The 16,231-nt window shown below is 35.2% G+C and overlaps 1 protein-coding gene across 4 annotated transcripts in view; it reads left to right on the forward strand.

Moving 5' to 3' along the window:
• The window catches only part of BCKDHB (branched chain keto acid dehydrogenase E1 subunit beta), a 136,654-nt gene that overhangs the window by 49,071 nt on the left and 71,352 nt on the right, over positions 1–16,231 (forward strand). The window contains exon 9 of one of the 4 annotated variants that reach the window (XM_075145374.1): positions 14,158–14,226. The exons of 1 other annotated variant lie outside the window; for it this stretch is intronic. In XM_075145374.1, the coding sequence (XP_075001475.1) occupies positions 14,158–14,163 (6 nt within the window). In that variant the 3' untranslated portion in view covers positions 14,164–14,226. Of the gene's footprint in view, positions 1–1,295; positions 1,419–6,011; positions 7,017–14,157; positions 14,227–16,231 lie in introns of those variants that run through there. 2 more of the 4 variants (XM_075145375.1, XM_075145373.1) reach the window with 2 other exon arrangements.

The raw sequence follows: 16,231 nt of genomic DNA on the forward strand, positions 1-16,231 counted from the left end.
TTTGGAGATCAGCAGCAATATGTCAAAATTTTCACTGCAAATCTAACTGCTTAATCTGCTTTCTGTAGCTGTTTCTATATAGCAAATTATGTCATCAAAATACATATTTCAGAAAACTATGAGAAGTTATACTTCACAACTGCCACCAGAGGCCTCTTTTTAGCCAAGTTAAGCAGCTGCTTTGACTTTGCATTGCTCCTATGAGCATGTTTATGAATATATAGCTCCGAGTGAAACGTAAATACATAAATACTAAATATAGTGAACATAAGTAAAAATTGCTGCCTAATTTTACTGATATTTTCTTTGCATTTTTAAGATTTTGAGATTATGTTCAGTTTTGAAATGGGTTAGCATTTTTCATCTGCATGAGAAGGAGATGAGGGTGCACCTGCCTGAAACAGACTGCCATGGGCTTTGAATGGATCCCAGCAGTAACTGAAACCTTCTCTTCGATACAATTGCTGGGATGGGTGAACGTGCAAACAGGGGCTAGATTTTTCTTTTGTCAATCTTCAGATGTCTAAGAATGAGTGTTGACGTTTGAGCTAGGTACAGTAGCTCATAGAGCTATTGCAGAGAAAGGATATCTCCTGAGGGTCATTCATCCCAGCTGTTCAGCAGCCTATTTTGGGATGAGATAAATTGGCCTTTGGAAATGTCTTAGTTTAAAAGTTAAAAAAAAGTTCAGGGAGCCCTGATTGAGTGCAGTGTAAAGTCAGGTGAGATAAATTGCACCCTCATTGTAGGGCTGAGAGATGACACCTACTGCTGACAGAAAGGATATAAGTAGTTGGCCTGTTTAAAAAAAAATCTGACATCTCTTTGCTAGAATAAAAGCAAAGAATCTGTATGTGTGTATATTTATATAAATATGTATTTTTTACATAAGGCTTCATTACTATTTATCTTGGGAAAGCTTCTTGTTAAGAAAGGTGTCCTTCCTTAAAGGCAATAGATACAAACAGTCCCTTGCCCCTGAAAATGGATCTAGCCTGTTTCAAGATTCTCTAGCATTTTTAAAAAAATAGCATTTCTGCTCTGGATCAAGAGAAATCATTGATTTTACAGGCTGACAGCTTAAAAAGACACAGGAAATATTTTAAGTCACTTAAGTTAGTTTAGACCTGTATTTTATACTTTGTTGCTTTTCACAGAATTCCAGACAGGTAAAAAAGTTAAACTACATAAAATGTGGTATATTACTTAGTTGTCTATATTCAATCAGAATTTGTCATTTTGAACATATTTCAAACTGCTGAAATTGTGACTTCTGTGCATACGTTGTTTTATAGGCTCAATACTGTGAAAGCATGATGTGATGTCTCTTCTGAGCTTTATATCTGAGTTTTCGTGTGGTTGGAAAACTAACTTCTGAAGTGATTATTTTTCTGAACTTTATGAAGTGTTTGTACCAGATAAACTTTTTCTAGAAAACTTGACTTTTTGTTTTCTTTTGATGATGGAAAGGACTGCTTTAATATATCACTTATTTTCTGCTTATACACTTAGATTTGAGCTAGCGTGCTTGTATGTCATGATCACTTAAACTTGGACTGTTCTTCTCAAAAGATTCAGATCACACTGAAAGTGTCAGTAGTTGAATCTGCCAGATTTTCATGCCTTCTGCGCTGTAGAGTCTTTTAATAAAACACAGCATTCTGAAGACATGGGAACCCAGGGCTTTTTCCTTTTGGAGAGTGCTCTCCTTACAAGAATGATCACATTCCCTTTTGTTTTCTCTCTTACTGTTGTCTGGTGCTTATTCTGTGCGATTTAGGGTAATAACAGCAATAGAACATGAGCAGGCTGATCTCCCGGATTATTTTATAATTTGATAACAAGGTAACACCCCGGGGAGATGGAAGATTGTATTGGAGAACCCATGTGCTGACAAGGCATTGAATCCAGGTCTTGCTCCTCTTGAACATGTGCCCTTGCCACCATCTCTAATTGAAGAGCTGAGTAGCTCATAAGCTTTTGTCCCCTGGGCCATGATACTTTGCTGTCAGTTCAATGTTGGCAGATTATCGGTGTGCTCAAAGCATGCTTCAGTCTCTGAAGGATATAATTTGTTATGGTTGCTTAGGCAGTGAATCCTAAAGGGCTGTGTATATGAATTGTGTGTTTAGGTTCTTAAGTAAGCCTTTCATCATGCCTTAGTTGAGAAGCCTGGATTCACTGCAGACTTGATGTAACGAGTGTCCTAACTTCCTGTCTTTGTGATCTGCTTTTGTGCCCATGTTAGATTGCTTTTTGCTCTCTCTACGTGACATCGCAGTGTGATGTGATGTACTGTGAGGTACCTGGGTGATTACATGTAGTTATTTTATGTTGTTGACTTCAGCAGGTTTTTTAAACTTTTTTTTTAGGACGTTTTTGCTCAGTCGCCATAGCCACTTACTTCAGCCATATGGAAGAAATGCAAGATCTCAGTAGTATCATACAGCTGTCCTTATTTATAGATCTGTTCCTAAAAGGAAGAAAAATGGTTTTATTTATAATTCCTTTTTCATGATAGAAGTTGGAGATTTCCCTTATGGTGGAAGCAAGCCTTTTGCAAGACAAGTCCATCAGCAGTTTACTTTGACCATAAGAAGAATTTTATACACATTAAAACACACACTGATCTGTAATCTTTTAAAACCTTTCACAAGAAAAATGGAATAGATTGTATAGGTTGTACGTGCATAGAGCTCTGGTATAGTGCTTCTGAATGAGATACGATGCAATTCTTTGTGCTTTACATCTAGAGGATTGAAAGTGAACCCAAAATCAACTCCCAATATGTAGCTCAATAGATCAGCATAAAAAGTTGTGTTGTTATGTGCAAGAAAAGTGACACAAGCTTGTTTAAAGAGTATGTGCTGCTTTGTTAGGAAATGTAACAGCGAAGGCTGTCTTTAGATTACTGAGCCTCTTGTCTATATATACATTCTCAAAGCACTATGTCATTTCATGGGCCAGTGAAAAATTTGGTAAGACTGTTGTTTACTTTGACAATCTTCACTGATTTCTGACTAAAGCTCTTGCTTTATTCCCTAGGGCTGGAGTATGAGCGATACAGCGGTTATGATTCAAAGAGAGAGGAGTTAGCTGTCCAGAGTGGATTACTTTTTTTTCAGGGGGAGAATGCATTCCTTGTGCTTATTCATGTTTGAGGGAGCTGGGATCAGGAGTGATTTCTCCCCATTATACCTTCAACTGTAAACATGAACATGTGAAATTAATGTGCTTCTCAACATACACAGCTGATAACGAAACCTCTGCCTTGACCATGTTCTGCTGACTCCCCAGCTGTTGCATGTGCATGCAGATGTCTGCATTTAGTGCAGCCACAGCAAAGATGTCAGTTCCTATCCAGGCAGGTAACACTTTCCTACTACTGGATTAATCAGCTGTGTTATTATTGGAAGGCTAAGCTGTCATGAAGGGTGCTGCTCAGGAAACTGAAACAGGAGATGTGTATGAAATATCTGTAAAATTTGTTACTTTATAACCTACAAAACTGTTCAAAGATACTTTTTCTCCCTTTCAGAAATTAAGTTTTCAGACAAAACTCTTTTTCCTTTCATTATACTTAACAGATTTGCTTAAAAACTTTGGAGAGATTAGCTGGTGTGGATTTTTCTGTCTACGAACTGTTGGGTGGTGTGGTATTGATTAAAAAGCCAATGGCACACTTCCCAGTGTTTCACTGGTCACATTCAGGGTAAAATTCTGTGGTTGTAGTGTTTTTAATATTGAAATGCATGTGTTACTGGAAGTGGGAAAGCTAGCTCAGGATTAAGTACTCTTAGGGATTGCAAATTACTGTATTTTATTCACCCTGAATTGAGCCGCGCGTATTATTTAAACTTAAAATTGATTAGTATCAATCTGCCATTTTCACTTTTGCAAGTGGAAATTTGCAAATGCACATTTTTGTGCTTTTGTATTATTTAGAAGGCAAGTATTTGCCACACATAATGATAAAGATTTGCATTTATTACCTAATTAGTCATATCCTAACTTCCTCTGAACTGTTGCTACTGTAGTGCAAAGAAATGCTGAGAATTATTCCTTCATGACTTAGTAATAAAAGCACTGTAAACTGAACTGCAGCATTAAGGGCTTGTGGGTTACTGTGAGCCTGGATAATTGTGAATTTTGCAAAAAAATAGTGGTGTCTTTGCAGAAACATAGTTTATGGGTTGTCGTTATCAATGATAGTAATTCTGAACTTGCTTCTTTAGGACACTGTACTACAGAGAAGTGAAGGGGTGTATGCTCTTCTGGGCACTTGGCATTGCTTTGCTCTTCTATAGGAAAGGTTCTGCAGACCTCCCCATAGAGGTCAACGTAAATGCTCAGCAGGCTGAAAAAAACATCTGGCCTCTTACTGGAAAGAGCAAACCTGAGCAAAAGAGAAAGCAGCCACAGCGGGAAGCAGTGGCTAATACAGCACTGGGGAGCAGATTAGGACAAACTCTCTGCCTGTTTTCCATCGAGGCTATTTGATGGGAGCCATTTGTACAGTGTGTACTAGAACTTTCTCCTTAATGCACAGGTGGCATTTTTGTCAGCCAAAAATCATCATTTTTGTCATCAAAGTGATTGAATAATTGTCAGTAATAGATCCTCAGTGTCCTATATTTAATAGGCAGCATGTCCTGGCAGGACCTATTGGTCTATCAGCTTGTTGTTCCCATTACTTCAAGTTTACTTCATCTAATTGGACTGTGAATAAAGGAAAATCAAGATCAGTGAGCCTGATGTGGGTTTTTTATACATTAACTGCACTCACCAGGCGTTGAACTGTACAATTGTAATGCAGGTATCCTGGGATCAGTTTTATGTTTCTTGGCTATCAGTTCTTGATCTTTTGCCATTTTACATGTTGCTCCTTGGATTTCTCACTCAATGGATCTCGTACCTATAAAATGTGATTAAAGTTGTACTGCTTGCATGATGACAGTTAACTTTGTCACTGTTTCCATAAGAAACTTGTGTCTTTTGGTCTTGTGGTTTCAGGTTGCTAGAGCATGCCGTGGGCTGTTGCTTGGCTTCCAGAAGCAGAACACTGGAGCCATGCTTGCAGGCAGTCATTTTACAGTTATGAGAATATATATAACCATTTTAGAAACGAGTTATTCACATCTTTTGCTCTTCTATATTTCAAGAAGGCTTTGAATGGAAGCCTTGTTGTTTGTTCCTATGCGTCTTGTTGTTTCAGGAAAGTACCTCAGCGCTGAGGCGTTTGTGTATATGTAGTTCTGTTTTCTTCTTTCTCCCTCCCAATATAAAAATAGTTTTCAATCTTTAAATTCCTATGTCTGGTTTTCACGTATGTATTGATAGGTGGTACTTGAGGAAGAGTCCGATTATTGAAAATAGATTAAATAGAGAAAAGGCATTTGTGGGTAGTTTCTGTTAACATTGAGTATAGTGCTGATGGTATGGTCCATGAATTCCTCATAAAACCTTTTCCCTTTTGCCCACAGTCCGTATTACAAGCTTCAAATTTAAAGGCACTTATGCAAATAGATGAGTAGTGGTGCGTAGTCCATAGTTAAAAGCTATTTTATAGCTCCAATATGTGTTTTTATTTTTTTTCCATTGCAACTGGTGCTGATTGAATTCTAATGGAAGTTGGGATGAATTTCCACGATGGTAATCATATATGAATCATTCTTCCATAGAGATAATTATAGAGATACTTCTCTACAGTATTGCCTTTCTTGAAATGTCTGCAGCTATTTATCCTGCTATTATCACTTACTTGAGCCAGCTACTTTAAAATTATTTTTTTAGGATGCTATAGATTCTTATTATTTTTGCATTATTAACCTTTACCCTGAGAGAATGTAGTTTCAAGTACTTCTGCAATAATTTTGTAATTTTTAAGATAATGCTGAAATTTGTGATGCTAAGATTTAATCTGCTTTTTACTGAATTATTGTGTAATAGCATATGCATTTATTAATAGCATAATGCATTGTATTTGGTTTATTGTATTTTTCTTTTCACAGTGAGCTTTCTGTGAAGGGAATCTGAAATACTTGTAATACAAACATAGACTGCATAGACTGTAGACTACAGAGATTTCCAAATGTAAATGTTATTTGATTTTTTTAATTTTTTTTTTAATAGTAAGATCTGTGTTTTTCATGAAGATATTTACTCATTAAGATATTTACCAAAGGTCTTAGAGCTGTACCTGGTAGGATGACAGGCTAAATACTGACCTGATAGATATATTGATTAGACTTAGTTTTCATTATGCTGTTACCTTTTCCAGTGCTACTAATGTGGGACTGGACAAACCATTTACCTTCCCTCCTATCTTTTTGTACTAAAGAGCCTGTGCTTTCATTTTTGGTCTGCCACACAACAATGCTCACCAAAATCAAAGTTTTTTTTCTAAATAAACTCAGTATATTCTACGGTAACTTTTTCTGCTAAGCTACTATGGAGTACTCCTAAAATCCCCCAAGTCTTTTGAAATTTTTTAGCCTGTTTGACTATTTCCCCTTGCAAATCTGGTGAGCTGAATTAATGCATGAAATCCTGAATGCTTGGTTACCTAACTGACTCATTATGATAGAAAACAATTATTTTCTTGTGTATTATCCTGTTTTATATTTTCTTGTTATGCACCTTTTGAAGGCTCTGACACACATTAAGACCTTTACCATGTTGAAATGTTTCATTTTCTGGATATATGTTAATAAGGTCTTTATTACTATTTTTATCAGATGGAGATTGAACTAATCTGAAAACCTTGCAATTTGCTTATTTGCTCTTTGTATGTAACTTGCACTGTCCCGAAATTTATGATAATATTTCACTTAATAATATGATAGAGTAGGACAGAATTAGCATGGGCTTGGTGGACATTTTACTTTTGCATGTGGATATAGGAAAACTGTCCTGTAATGTCATGAAAAATGTCTTAGAATGAGATGCATGGACTTTAATTATTGCATGACTATATAGTGGTTTAACACATGGAAAAAACAGGTTTGGAATTTTTTTTTTTCCCCAGAAATAAATCAGACTAATTTTTTTTTCTAGCTCTTTACGTTTGCAAAATACGCTTTTGATATTTAAAACTGTTACTACTAGTATTCAGAAAATGTTTCATTTGATGATGTGCATTTTTGAGAATCTTAAACTGATGTGTATATTTCAGAATTTCCTGAAGACTTTTTTGTAACATAAAAGCAAATAATAAAACTCAAAAAAAATCAGTTACACATTTGTCTGTGGTACTACATTCCAGCACAGTATTTTAGCAATTTTTCCCTCTCCTGTCTCTGATTTCATTTCAATTGCTATATAGAACTAATCCTACAGAACCAAGAAGCTGCCTGTTGTGCAGAATATACTTTTGCAGATAATACAAGACAGAATTTCAAGGGACAGATCTTACCTTTTGCTCTTAGTCTGTTCTGCTTGAAATTTTGCTCCCAGTTCAATTGCATATAAATTTTTTTAATTAAAAGGGAATGTAGTAGCTCTGTCTGTACTTAATTGTCTAAAAGACAAATGAAAAATTTAGTCCCATATAAATTTGCGAGACTTTAATTGTTCAGGCTTTCCCATATTGGGTGTCAACCTAAAGCTGGGGTTTTTTTTTGTTTGTTCTTTGTGGGGATTTTGCTTGGGGGGTTACATTTGCTAAAATTATTCATCCATATCTCAAAGCATGGTCTAATCTGCTGGCTGAGCTGTTTGTTATCTTGCCCTTATCAATCATAATGAGTTGTGATAGAACTGCAAGGCTGAATTGGTTTGCTTAACTACATTGGTGGGTGCTGATGGATTATGGATACCGCTTGTACAAGTTTGATTTACTAGGTGGAGAATTGTTAGCTTCATGGTTGGGAAGCCTCTGATTGCATTATATTATTTTTTGGTGTGGTGATTGTGACTGGCATTGCTAGAACCTGCAATTATAATAAAATACCTGTATAGTCCTCTGCATTTATTTAGGGCATTTCTACCTACGCTGAAAAAAGTGAAGCTAAAGCAAGGCTGGGAGTGTATTGAAGCAAAGCTGTGTAAAAAGTGCAATTAAGGATGGAGGAGAATGAAAAAGATGTCATCCAACACCTGGAGGAAAAACTCTTGTGGAAGGAATTTAGGGATATGGAAAAAAATGGTTCCAAAATAGAGAATAATGTGTGTTATAGGCTTGTGCTATATTTCCTCATGTAATGAAATTATAGTTGAAGGTTACACTACTACATTTTATGCAGACATCTGTCTGTAGACGAATTGTATAACATTGTATAGGAAATGTAGGCTTGTATTATTTAAATGGTTTAATAGACTTTTCAGTAGCTATAGCAAGAGAACTATTGCACTAGCGTTTTCATATATAGCAGCACATTTAACAGCATATCAGTCACTTTGCTCCCCTTTCCACTTTTAATGTTTTACCTAGTGACTTTCATTAAGCCCACCTCAACTTCACCTAGGTGACAATATAGCTTTGATAGGTGTCATTGTTGTATAACACCTGTACTCACTTGTTATGGCTCTTATATTCAGCTTAAACTCAGTGTTTTAATAGTTCCTTATAATGACCGAGAGTATGGAATGTCTTAGGACTGCTCTTCATATTCCTTCGCAAATTTTATGATCAACTACTGTTTAATTTTAGTTTTTAGGTTTCAGTTTCCTGGGTGGGTACAGAGAAATCTTATCTGAAAGGGACCACGAGTTTCTGTGATGTTGTTGGAAACAACAAGATTTTGTATAATTTACTTTATTGTTAATTGTAACTTAAGGTGGGAAAGTCATAAGATAGTATTTTATTCTTGTATTAAAAAGTACTTGAAAATAGTATTTTTTTTTAAATAACTGATATCTTTTCTTTTGCTATGTAAAGTTTTGAAATATTCTGGGATAAGTTTCAAGTTGCAGTTGCTTCACATTGAGGAAAATGGATAGAGCAGCTGATTAGTGATGCTGTGGCACCCATGTGGCTTCACCTTTTGGAAGATGCTCAGCTAATTTTAATATCAGCCCTTTAATATCTCTGGACATCTTTGTAACCATTCATTATTGGCACCTGAGCGTATTCTGTTTTCTGTGCTGAAAAAGAGGAAAGCTTTGCTGTTGTTCTCCTAGGCACTGATAGAAAAAGAAAGGGAAAAAAAAAAGTCTTTGATTCCAGTGGTTGTCTTTGTCTCTTCCAAACACAAAGAGCAGGAGGAATTACTGTTGCAACATTTTCTACTGCCTTTGTTGCTTTCTTCTTTCAGGTATCCAATTTCAGGGTTGTGTTATATTAATTTCTAGCTCTTGTACTTGAAGTACAATCTAGTTAAAGCCGTAAATGCCGGACAAGAAGGAGCCAAATTAAGGGAAGTATTCTGAGCTATGGCATATGTCATTACTACTTTGAGAAGAACGGAAGAAATTGGGCCATAGTGGTAGGGTAAGCAGGATGGACCAGTGGCATCTGAGAAAAAGCACGCGATTCAATTGGCAGTGCTAGAATGTCATCATATTCTTGATTCATGTCCTCTTCTTCTGCCCATGACTTGACTAAGAACTACCTATCTGAATAGTTCTGGAAGTGTTGTGATTTTATATACTGCATAAAAAATCTCACTACAGTGGTAAACATGCAGGGAAATCAGGTGCTCTTTGCTTTTGGTAAATGTTAGTACAAAATATGTTTCCTGTATTCTCTCATTCATACCATTCTTCCTCCCCTACTCTTCTATCCGTGGGATTACCCTGCAAATGCTTTTGCCATTAGTCAACATTGTAGCTTGTGAACTAGAGGTGCTGGTGTTACATGATAGCTTTGCAAGTTTATTTAATTTTAAAAAAGGTAAGATTTTTGTTTATAAAATTTAATTACAACAAAGAAGTCTTTAGGAGGAATTAGTTCAGGCTGTTTTCTCTTCTCTTTGAAGATAGAATATGAAAGATAACATATATGAAGAAAAGCAGCCAGAAATTGAATTAGTAAAGTACTGGAAGGTCTTAATCTGAAGCAATCTAAAATAACGATGTTAAACATTAGAATAATCTCTATCACTTTTTAGAATCAGGTGATGTGAGGGGAATTGTTCATTCAGCCTAAATTTCATGAAGAGAAGAGGCTGCCAGCATTATAAACACTTACAATGATATCATTTTAAGATCATGCAATCCATTCTTTGTTCCATTTGAACCGTATGTGAGGTATTTATCCACTTGCCTGAGTAATATTCTGTTTAAACTATAGTCACATTACTTAGATCATCAGTGCAGTGTGCTGTAGGTTGGAACTGTACTTTGGTTTATGTCTTGTAGCTTAAGACTTGCAATTGTTTACAGAGAATGCTAATCAAACTTTCCAGATGAGAAAACCAGTAAGTGGTAATTTATACCACTTGGTTACAGTATAATGCTTGTGCTGTAAGTGTGCGTTACGATTTCTCCATCCAGCTAAAAAAACCATATTGCCACTTTTATTAAGTTACTTGGTCTGCAAATGACAAAACTGTAAAACTACTCTTTTGGCATGTGGTCAAACATTACCACTAAGCACTAATCTATACTATATTATAATCTCTGGCATTTGTGGTGCATTTACTGACATGTTACCCAGACTTTGAAGTTCACAATAGTTCTGTGTTTGGAAGATTACAAGTTTCTTAAGGAAAAAAGCCCTAAATGGCTTTACTGCAAAAGGGGAATCTATTTTGAATGTAAAGAGTAAGTGGCATCTATTTATCATTTGCCAGTAAACTGTCATTATTTTAGCACAAAAGCAAAATTATTAATTTTTTCAAAGTTTTGAAAGATTTCTCTTAGAATTTTCAGTGTCTTTAATAAATTTAGAAGGCATGATTCTTTTCTGTCTGCTTCTCCCTACAGGGAAAGTGGAGTTAGATTTGAGGAGAAAAAAAAAAAATTGGATTATTAAGCACAGCAATGTGACTTTTAGTTTTCCATTTGTTAGTGTTGAACTATTTGCAATATGATGGCAACAAATGTTGTGCTTTAAAAAGCCTGTGGAAACAATTAATTTCTAATCACCAGCTACAGTGTTTTGTTGACATTAGGGAAATCTCTTTATCCTATCATTTTTTTTTTTTTGGCTTGGAGCTTAATGATGTTTTAAATAATGGATTGACTAGAGGAAAATGTGATTTTTAGATCTTAAAAATACTGTCAGCAGTTTGTGTTTATATAGTTTTATAGTTTTATTTTCCTGTGAAAGAAAATAAATCTATCAAAGTAATCTGTCTACCCAGCCACATGTAAATTGTTCCTTCTACTGGACGATCAAAAAATATGTGAAGTAGTTAATGCATATGTTACTGGGTATGTAAGCAGCTAGATTTAAAAAGTATCATGATGATTGATGTAGCTGTTTTGAAGTTAAACCTTAAAGATCTCGGTTGTTTTACCTAATTATGTTTGCTTGCGCTAATGAAATGTTGCAAAATGTAAGAGATTTTCTTGGGGCAATTACTTGGAGTAATTGAAAAGCTAATATATGGAACCTTTCTTATTTCAGTAATTCCTTAGTATCATGTTGGAATTTGCTTATTACAAAAGATAAATTTAGCTATGTTTTTTTTTTCTGACACTTCAATAGTTGTCAAATATTTAATAAGATTGTAACTTATTTTACTTAAAGCATCATAGTGTTAAGTAGTTTTCTGACCTGTAATACACTATAATAAAATACTAATTTTTTTCAGTATTGGGAAAAGATCAAAATAAAGGTCACTGTAAAGTACAAGTCAAGACTCATATTCCCCTCCCTCCTGTATTCTTTATTAATTTCATCTTTATTTCATTATCACCTAAATCAATGTCAGAACCAACACGATTGAGCAAGCTGATGATTCAACAAAGTACTGAGGAAATTGCTGTTGCGATGAAGTTTTAAACTTTCACCATATGCTTTCTTAAAATATCGTGAATCTTGTATACATCGGCAAACTTCTAAAGAAATAAAATATTTAGTGGTAATACAGAAATGCTGATCTTTAAATAAATAAGACTTTGAACATCTAAAATTATATAATTGAGAGGCTCAATGCTTTTGTAACTAAACTTCATTAGAAATGTGGAAGTATAGAGGAAGAGATTGTGATTTGCATTAGTCAAATTCCTTTACTTACAAGTCCTTTCTGCCACATGCTACTTAGGATATTTGGCAAGTTGCTTAATTTCTTTGTGCCATGGTCTTATAATTTATAAAATATGTATTAATCTTTCCTTTTTCCTGTGTTGTCTAATGTAAATACGTTCATAGTTTTGGGCTTCCAGTAGGTTTTAAAGGTTTAGATCTTTTGTCTAATTTTCTTCAAGGCACTACAATACAACCACTTAGTGCCTTTTTCCAGTTTTCTGAATTCTGCATGCTAGCTGTTTAATACCTGCTTTACCAATTCCCCTTTGAGGAAAGTAAGTGACAACAAAGGCTAAGCAACAGTCTCTCTCTAAAATGATTACATTGCACTCTAGAACATTTTACCTGAGAAATCTGGAAACTGTGATAAACCTGCTCATGAAAAGCTTTCTGCAAAAATAGAGCTCCAAAGAATATCAGAGAACGCAGATTTTGTTATTGAGCAGCAAGTTGATGAGCTTCTGTGAAAGGGAGTGTACAGTGGTTTTCGAATGGTAAGCGAATGTTGCTCAGAGTAGGAAAATGGAGAGAACTAGTAAGCATCCACATTCTGTTTACCACCTACAATGCTGGGTAATTGGTCTTCCCTCTGACCTTCCACTACCAAACCAAGTTTTATAAAGATCCATAACAGATCTACAGCTCTGCTAATTATTGCTCTCCAAGAATGAACTGACATTCTGGTCAGTATAGTTTTGCTCAGTTGACAAGTGTGGTTATGCTTCTTTCATTGTCATGCTCTGAGATGTACAAAGCTCCTTGGTATTTCTAGGAATCTGTATTTAATGTCTTCCCTCTCTGGTCCTTGCATATATAGAGGATGTAAATGAGGAGATCTCTACAGGCATTTCAGTGATTACAGTGATGCAGAATTAATTTCTGACTTGGAATGAGTGTTATTCAATAGCATTACATTAGGAAATCAAAGCTTCAGACAAGAAGAGCTCATTTGCGCCTTGTATGGTTCTTATGCCAACTTCATGGTTTTCTGTCTGCATCATATCTGCTGTTGAACATAAAAACTGCCTTAGTGATTTGGGAGAAAAATCTTCGTGTGACATTTAGTCTAACACTATCACATTTCAAAGTGTTTAGAGTAAACACTGTGTCTCAGATATGGTAATAATATGTAATAAGCAGAAAGGAGGGAGCAAAGACTTTATTATTCAGCAATATTCAGAACTCTGAAGTGAATGTCTTACAGGCTTTGATTATTTATTCTGTCATGTACAAAGATGACTGCTGTCTTTTAGTTGATAAGCATGTAAAGCGTTCAAGATGCCTTTTAAGCTATTGATGTCAGTGAAAAATGCTAATGTCTGTGTATCATGTTGAACACAAGAAACCAAAGAGTTGGTTCTTTGAGGAGTATACATAAATAAGTATGGAATATTTATAAACTCTTAATGCTGATAATTTGTTCATGCTGCTGACTCATTTTGATGCTATGATGATCAGTACAATGGAAAAATTTATATCTGTTAATGGAAGCAGGCTGTTTTTCCCAGGTTACTTTCACGATTTTTTCAGATCATCAGGAGAGGCTACTTAAAAGTAAAATATATTTTTTGGTCTATAGATGGGCTTTCTTTTGTGTACATTTTAAAATCACTATAAGTAGTGATTCTTGGGCTAACACTTGTATTAAAAGATTCAATGCAGCAATTAAATGTAGCTCTGTTGTGTGTCAAGAAATGTCTGTCTCAAATATGATGGCTTGATTTGGTGTTCGTCATTGAAGAGACTTTCATTGATGTCAATGAAAAATGCATATATTTTGTGACAGTTTCTAGGTCACTTTGTTACTGCTTTATTGTCCTGTGCTAACCAGTCCATTGTCATTGGCTTCCTATAGCTATAAGTAGCATGTCATTTGTGCACAAAGACCATTAAACTTAATGGAAATGGAGAATGAATTTGCTTGAGTACAAATAGAACTAAAAGGCACATGATTAACCTTTTTAATGTCTTTGAGCATTGGGAGAAGTTCTTATTTTAGGGTAATCTAATATTTTTATTAGTTTTAGCTTGGATATGCAAGACAGATGTTGATGGAACATGCTGGAAGATTTTAATTTGCCAGAAAAGAGAGTCATAGATTATGAAACTCAAGTTCCTCTGTAAAGGAAAGATTGCTGAAGCTCAACCTCTGTTTACATGATGACTCAGTCTGTATAAATTCAGTTTTTACTTTTCCTGTTTTCTGGACCAATTGTATGTGACAAAGTCTGGAGCTGTATGATGTAATCTTAATCAGTTGATATCAAGAGGTAATGTTTTATCTTTATCCCAAACATTGCAACTGTAGTCACTCTTCTGGGGAAAAAGACATTAAATCCAAATTACTGGATTGAGTGAGACGCATCAAAAAGATCAAACTAAGGCTATTGTAGTAGAAGCAACAGAGTTGTTACTTAAATAGAAAATAACTATTGTTTCACGTTTCGTGGTATTTTAATGGAAATTTAAATTAAAAAGTTACAGGCAAATTACTGAGTGATAACTCTGTGTTAATGGTTTAAAAATCCCAACAACATAGTAGAAATGTTCCATGAAATGGAAGCCTGAAAAAAACCCAGAGAACTCTCAGGTATAGGTTCCATGGATTTTGGATTTGGCCTTACCATCTTGTATCTTCCCATGCAATACTATGAAGGCGTAGAAATGGATTTATTTTTTTACTTTTGATAACAACATTATGATAGAGAATGAAAAATAATTACGGCATGAGTAATGAAGCTTGTTTTTCTATGGATTTATGTTCCACATTTCCTACCTTCCACCATTCCATATTCTCCATTTACCTACATTAGGATGCTCAGCTCCTTTCTAAATGGCTGGCTAGATAAAAACTAGCAATAAAGACAGTTTATTGCTGCTTACTGGTTGCTGAAAGAACTGTGGGGAAGGCAGTGTTAAGTGCAGCTTGTCTTTTATTGGGTTACTAAGTTAGTAGGAGTACTAATCTCCCTCACCCAGAGAGACTGATTTTTACCAAGCTTGCAGGAACTTAATATCTTTAAGACTTGCATTTGGCTGCAGAATGGCTATCAGGAGACTGACAAATGGACAGAAAAATAAGATCAGATTGCAGAACCCTCATTTCCGTGGCTAACAGACTGAAAATGAATATATACCTTGAAAATGACTATTCATTTCTCCATAATTGAAGTAGGTCAGATACGGAGAGTGAGTAACTGATAGAAAAGAATGGAGATCGAAGAAGAAATGAGATGAGGATTGCTTAGATGGTTTTGATGAAGAGGGCACAAAAAATAGAAGGGGAAATAGGACAAAATATAGCACTGAAAGAATGAAAAGAGAAGAACTGGTTGTTGCTTTAGAAAAAATAATTTAAATGGGAAGTAATACAGAAAAAATATATTCAGAAGAACATAAGCAAGGGATACAGTAATTTTTAAAATATAGGTTTGCAAGATATTTGGCACAAAATTCTGTAAACAATCTGTATCGTTCAAATAGTTACCACATCCATTAGACAGCTGCTAATGCTTATTTTTGAAAGAGGTCAAAGATGGCACAGGTCTCATTTTCAGACATCTACTTGACCATCTTGGTCTACTTCATATTTTTCTCAAATTGTTTAGTGATTTTTTTGCTCAGATCTTTCCATTGTATTGCCTTGTGCTTTCCCATATAATCCATGTGAGTAATTCAGCTGCTCAGTCCAATGAATCCTAGGCATAAGTGGGTTCAACAGCTGCAGTAAAATGGATTCATTTGTCTTGTGATGAGCTGTGTGAATTTGTGCTATCAGAATTGGCGTTCAGGAAATAGAAACGAAGCAGATGCTGGATGCATAGGTGCTGAAGCTCCTGCTTCTTATGGAGTTTTAGTGCAAATTTTTTTAGAAGTGTAGTGTAGCTTTTCAGAATGGTTATTCAGATTATAAAATGCATTAGTGCATACTCTGGTCTTCCTTGATGTGATTCTTTCAGTATTACTTGAAAAAGACAGTTGCTGATATGAAGAATGTCAACAAAGTGGTTCTCCCTCCACACACACTTGAAAGACATCTTCACAGGTGTTTATTGGTGGCTAGAAACTTACTGATACTCCTTTCTTCTTTGTCTA

This window comes from Calonectris borealis, chromosome 3 (assembly GCF_964195595.1).
Source record: "Calonectris borealis chromosome 3, bCalBor7.hap1.2, whole genome shotgun sequence".
Taxonomy (NCBI): domain Eukaryota; kingdom Metazoa; phylum Chordata; class Aves; order Procellariiformes; family Procellariidae; genus Calonectris; species Calonectris borealis.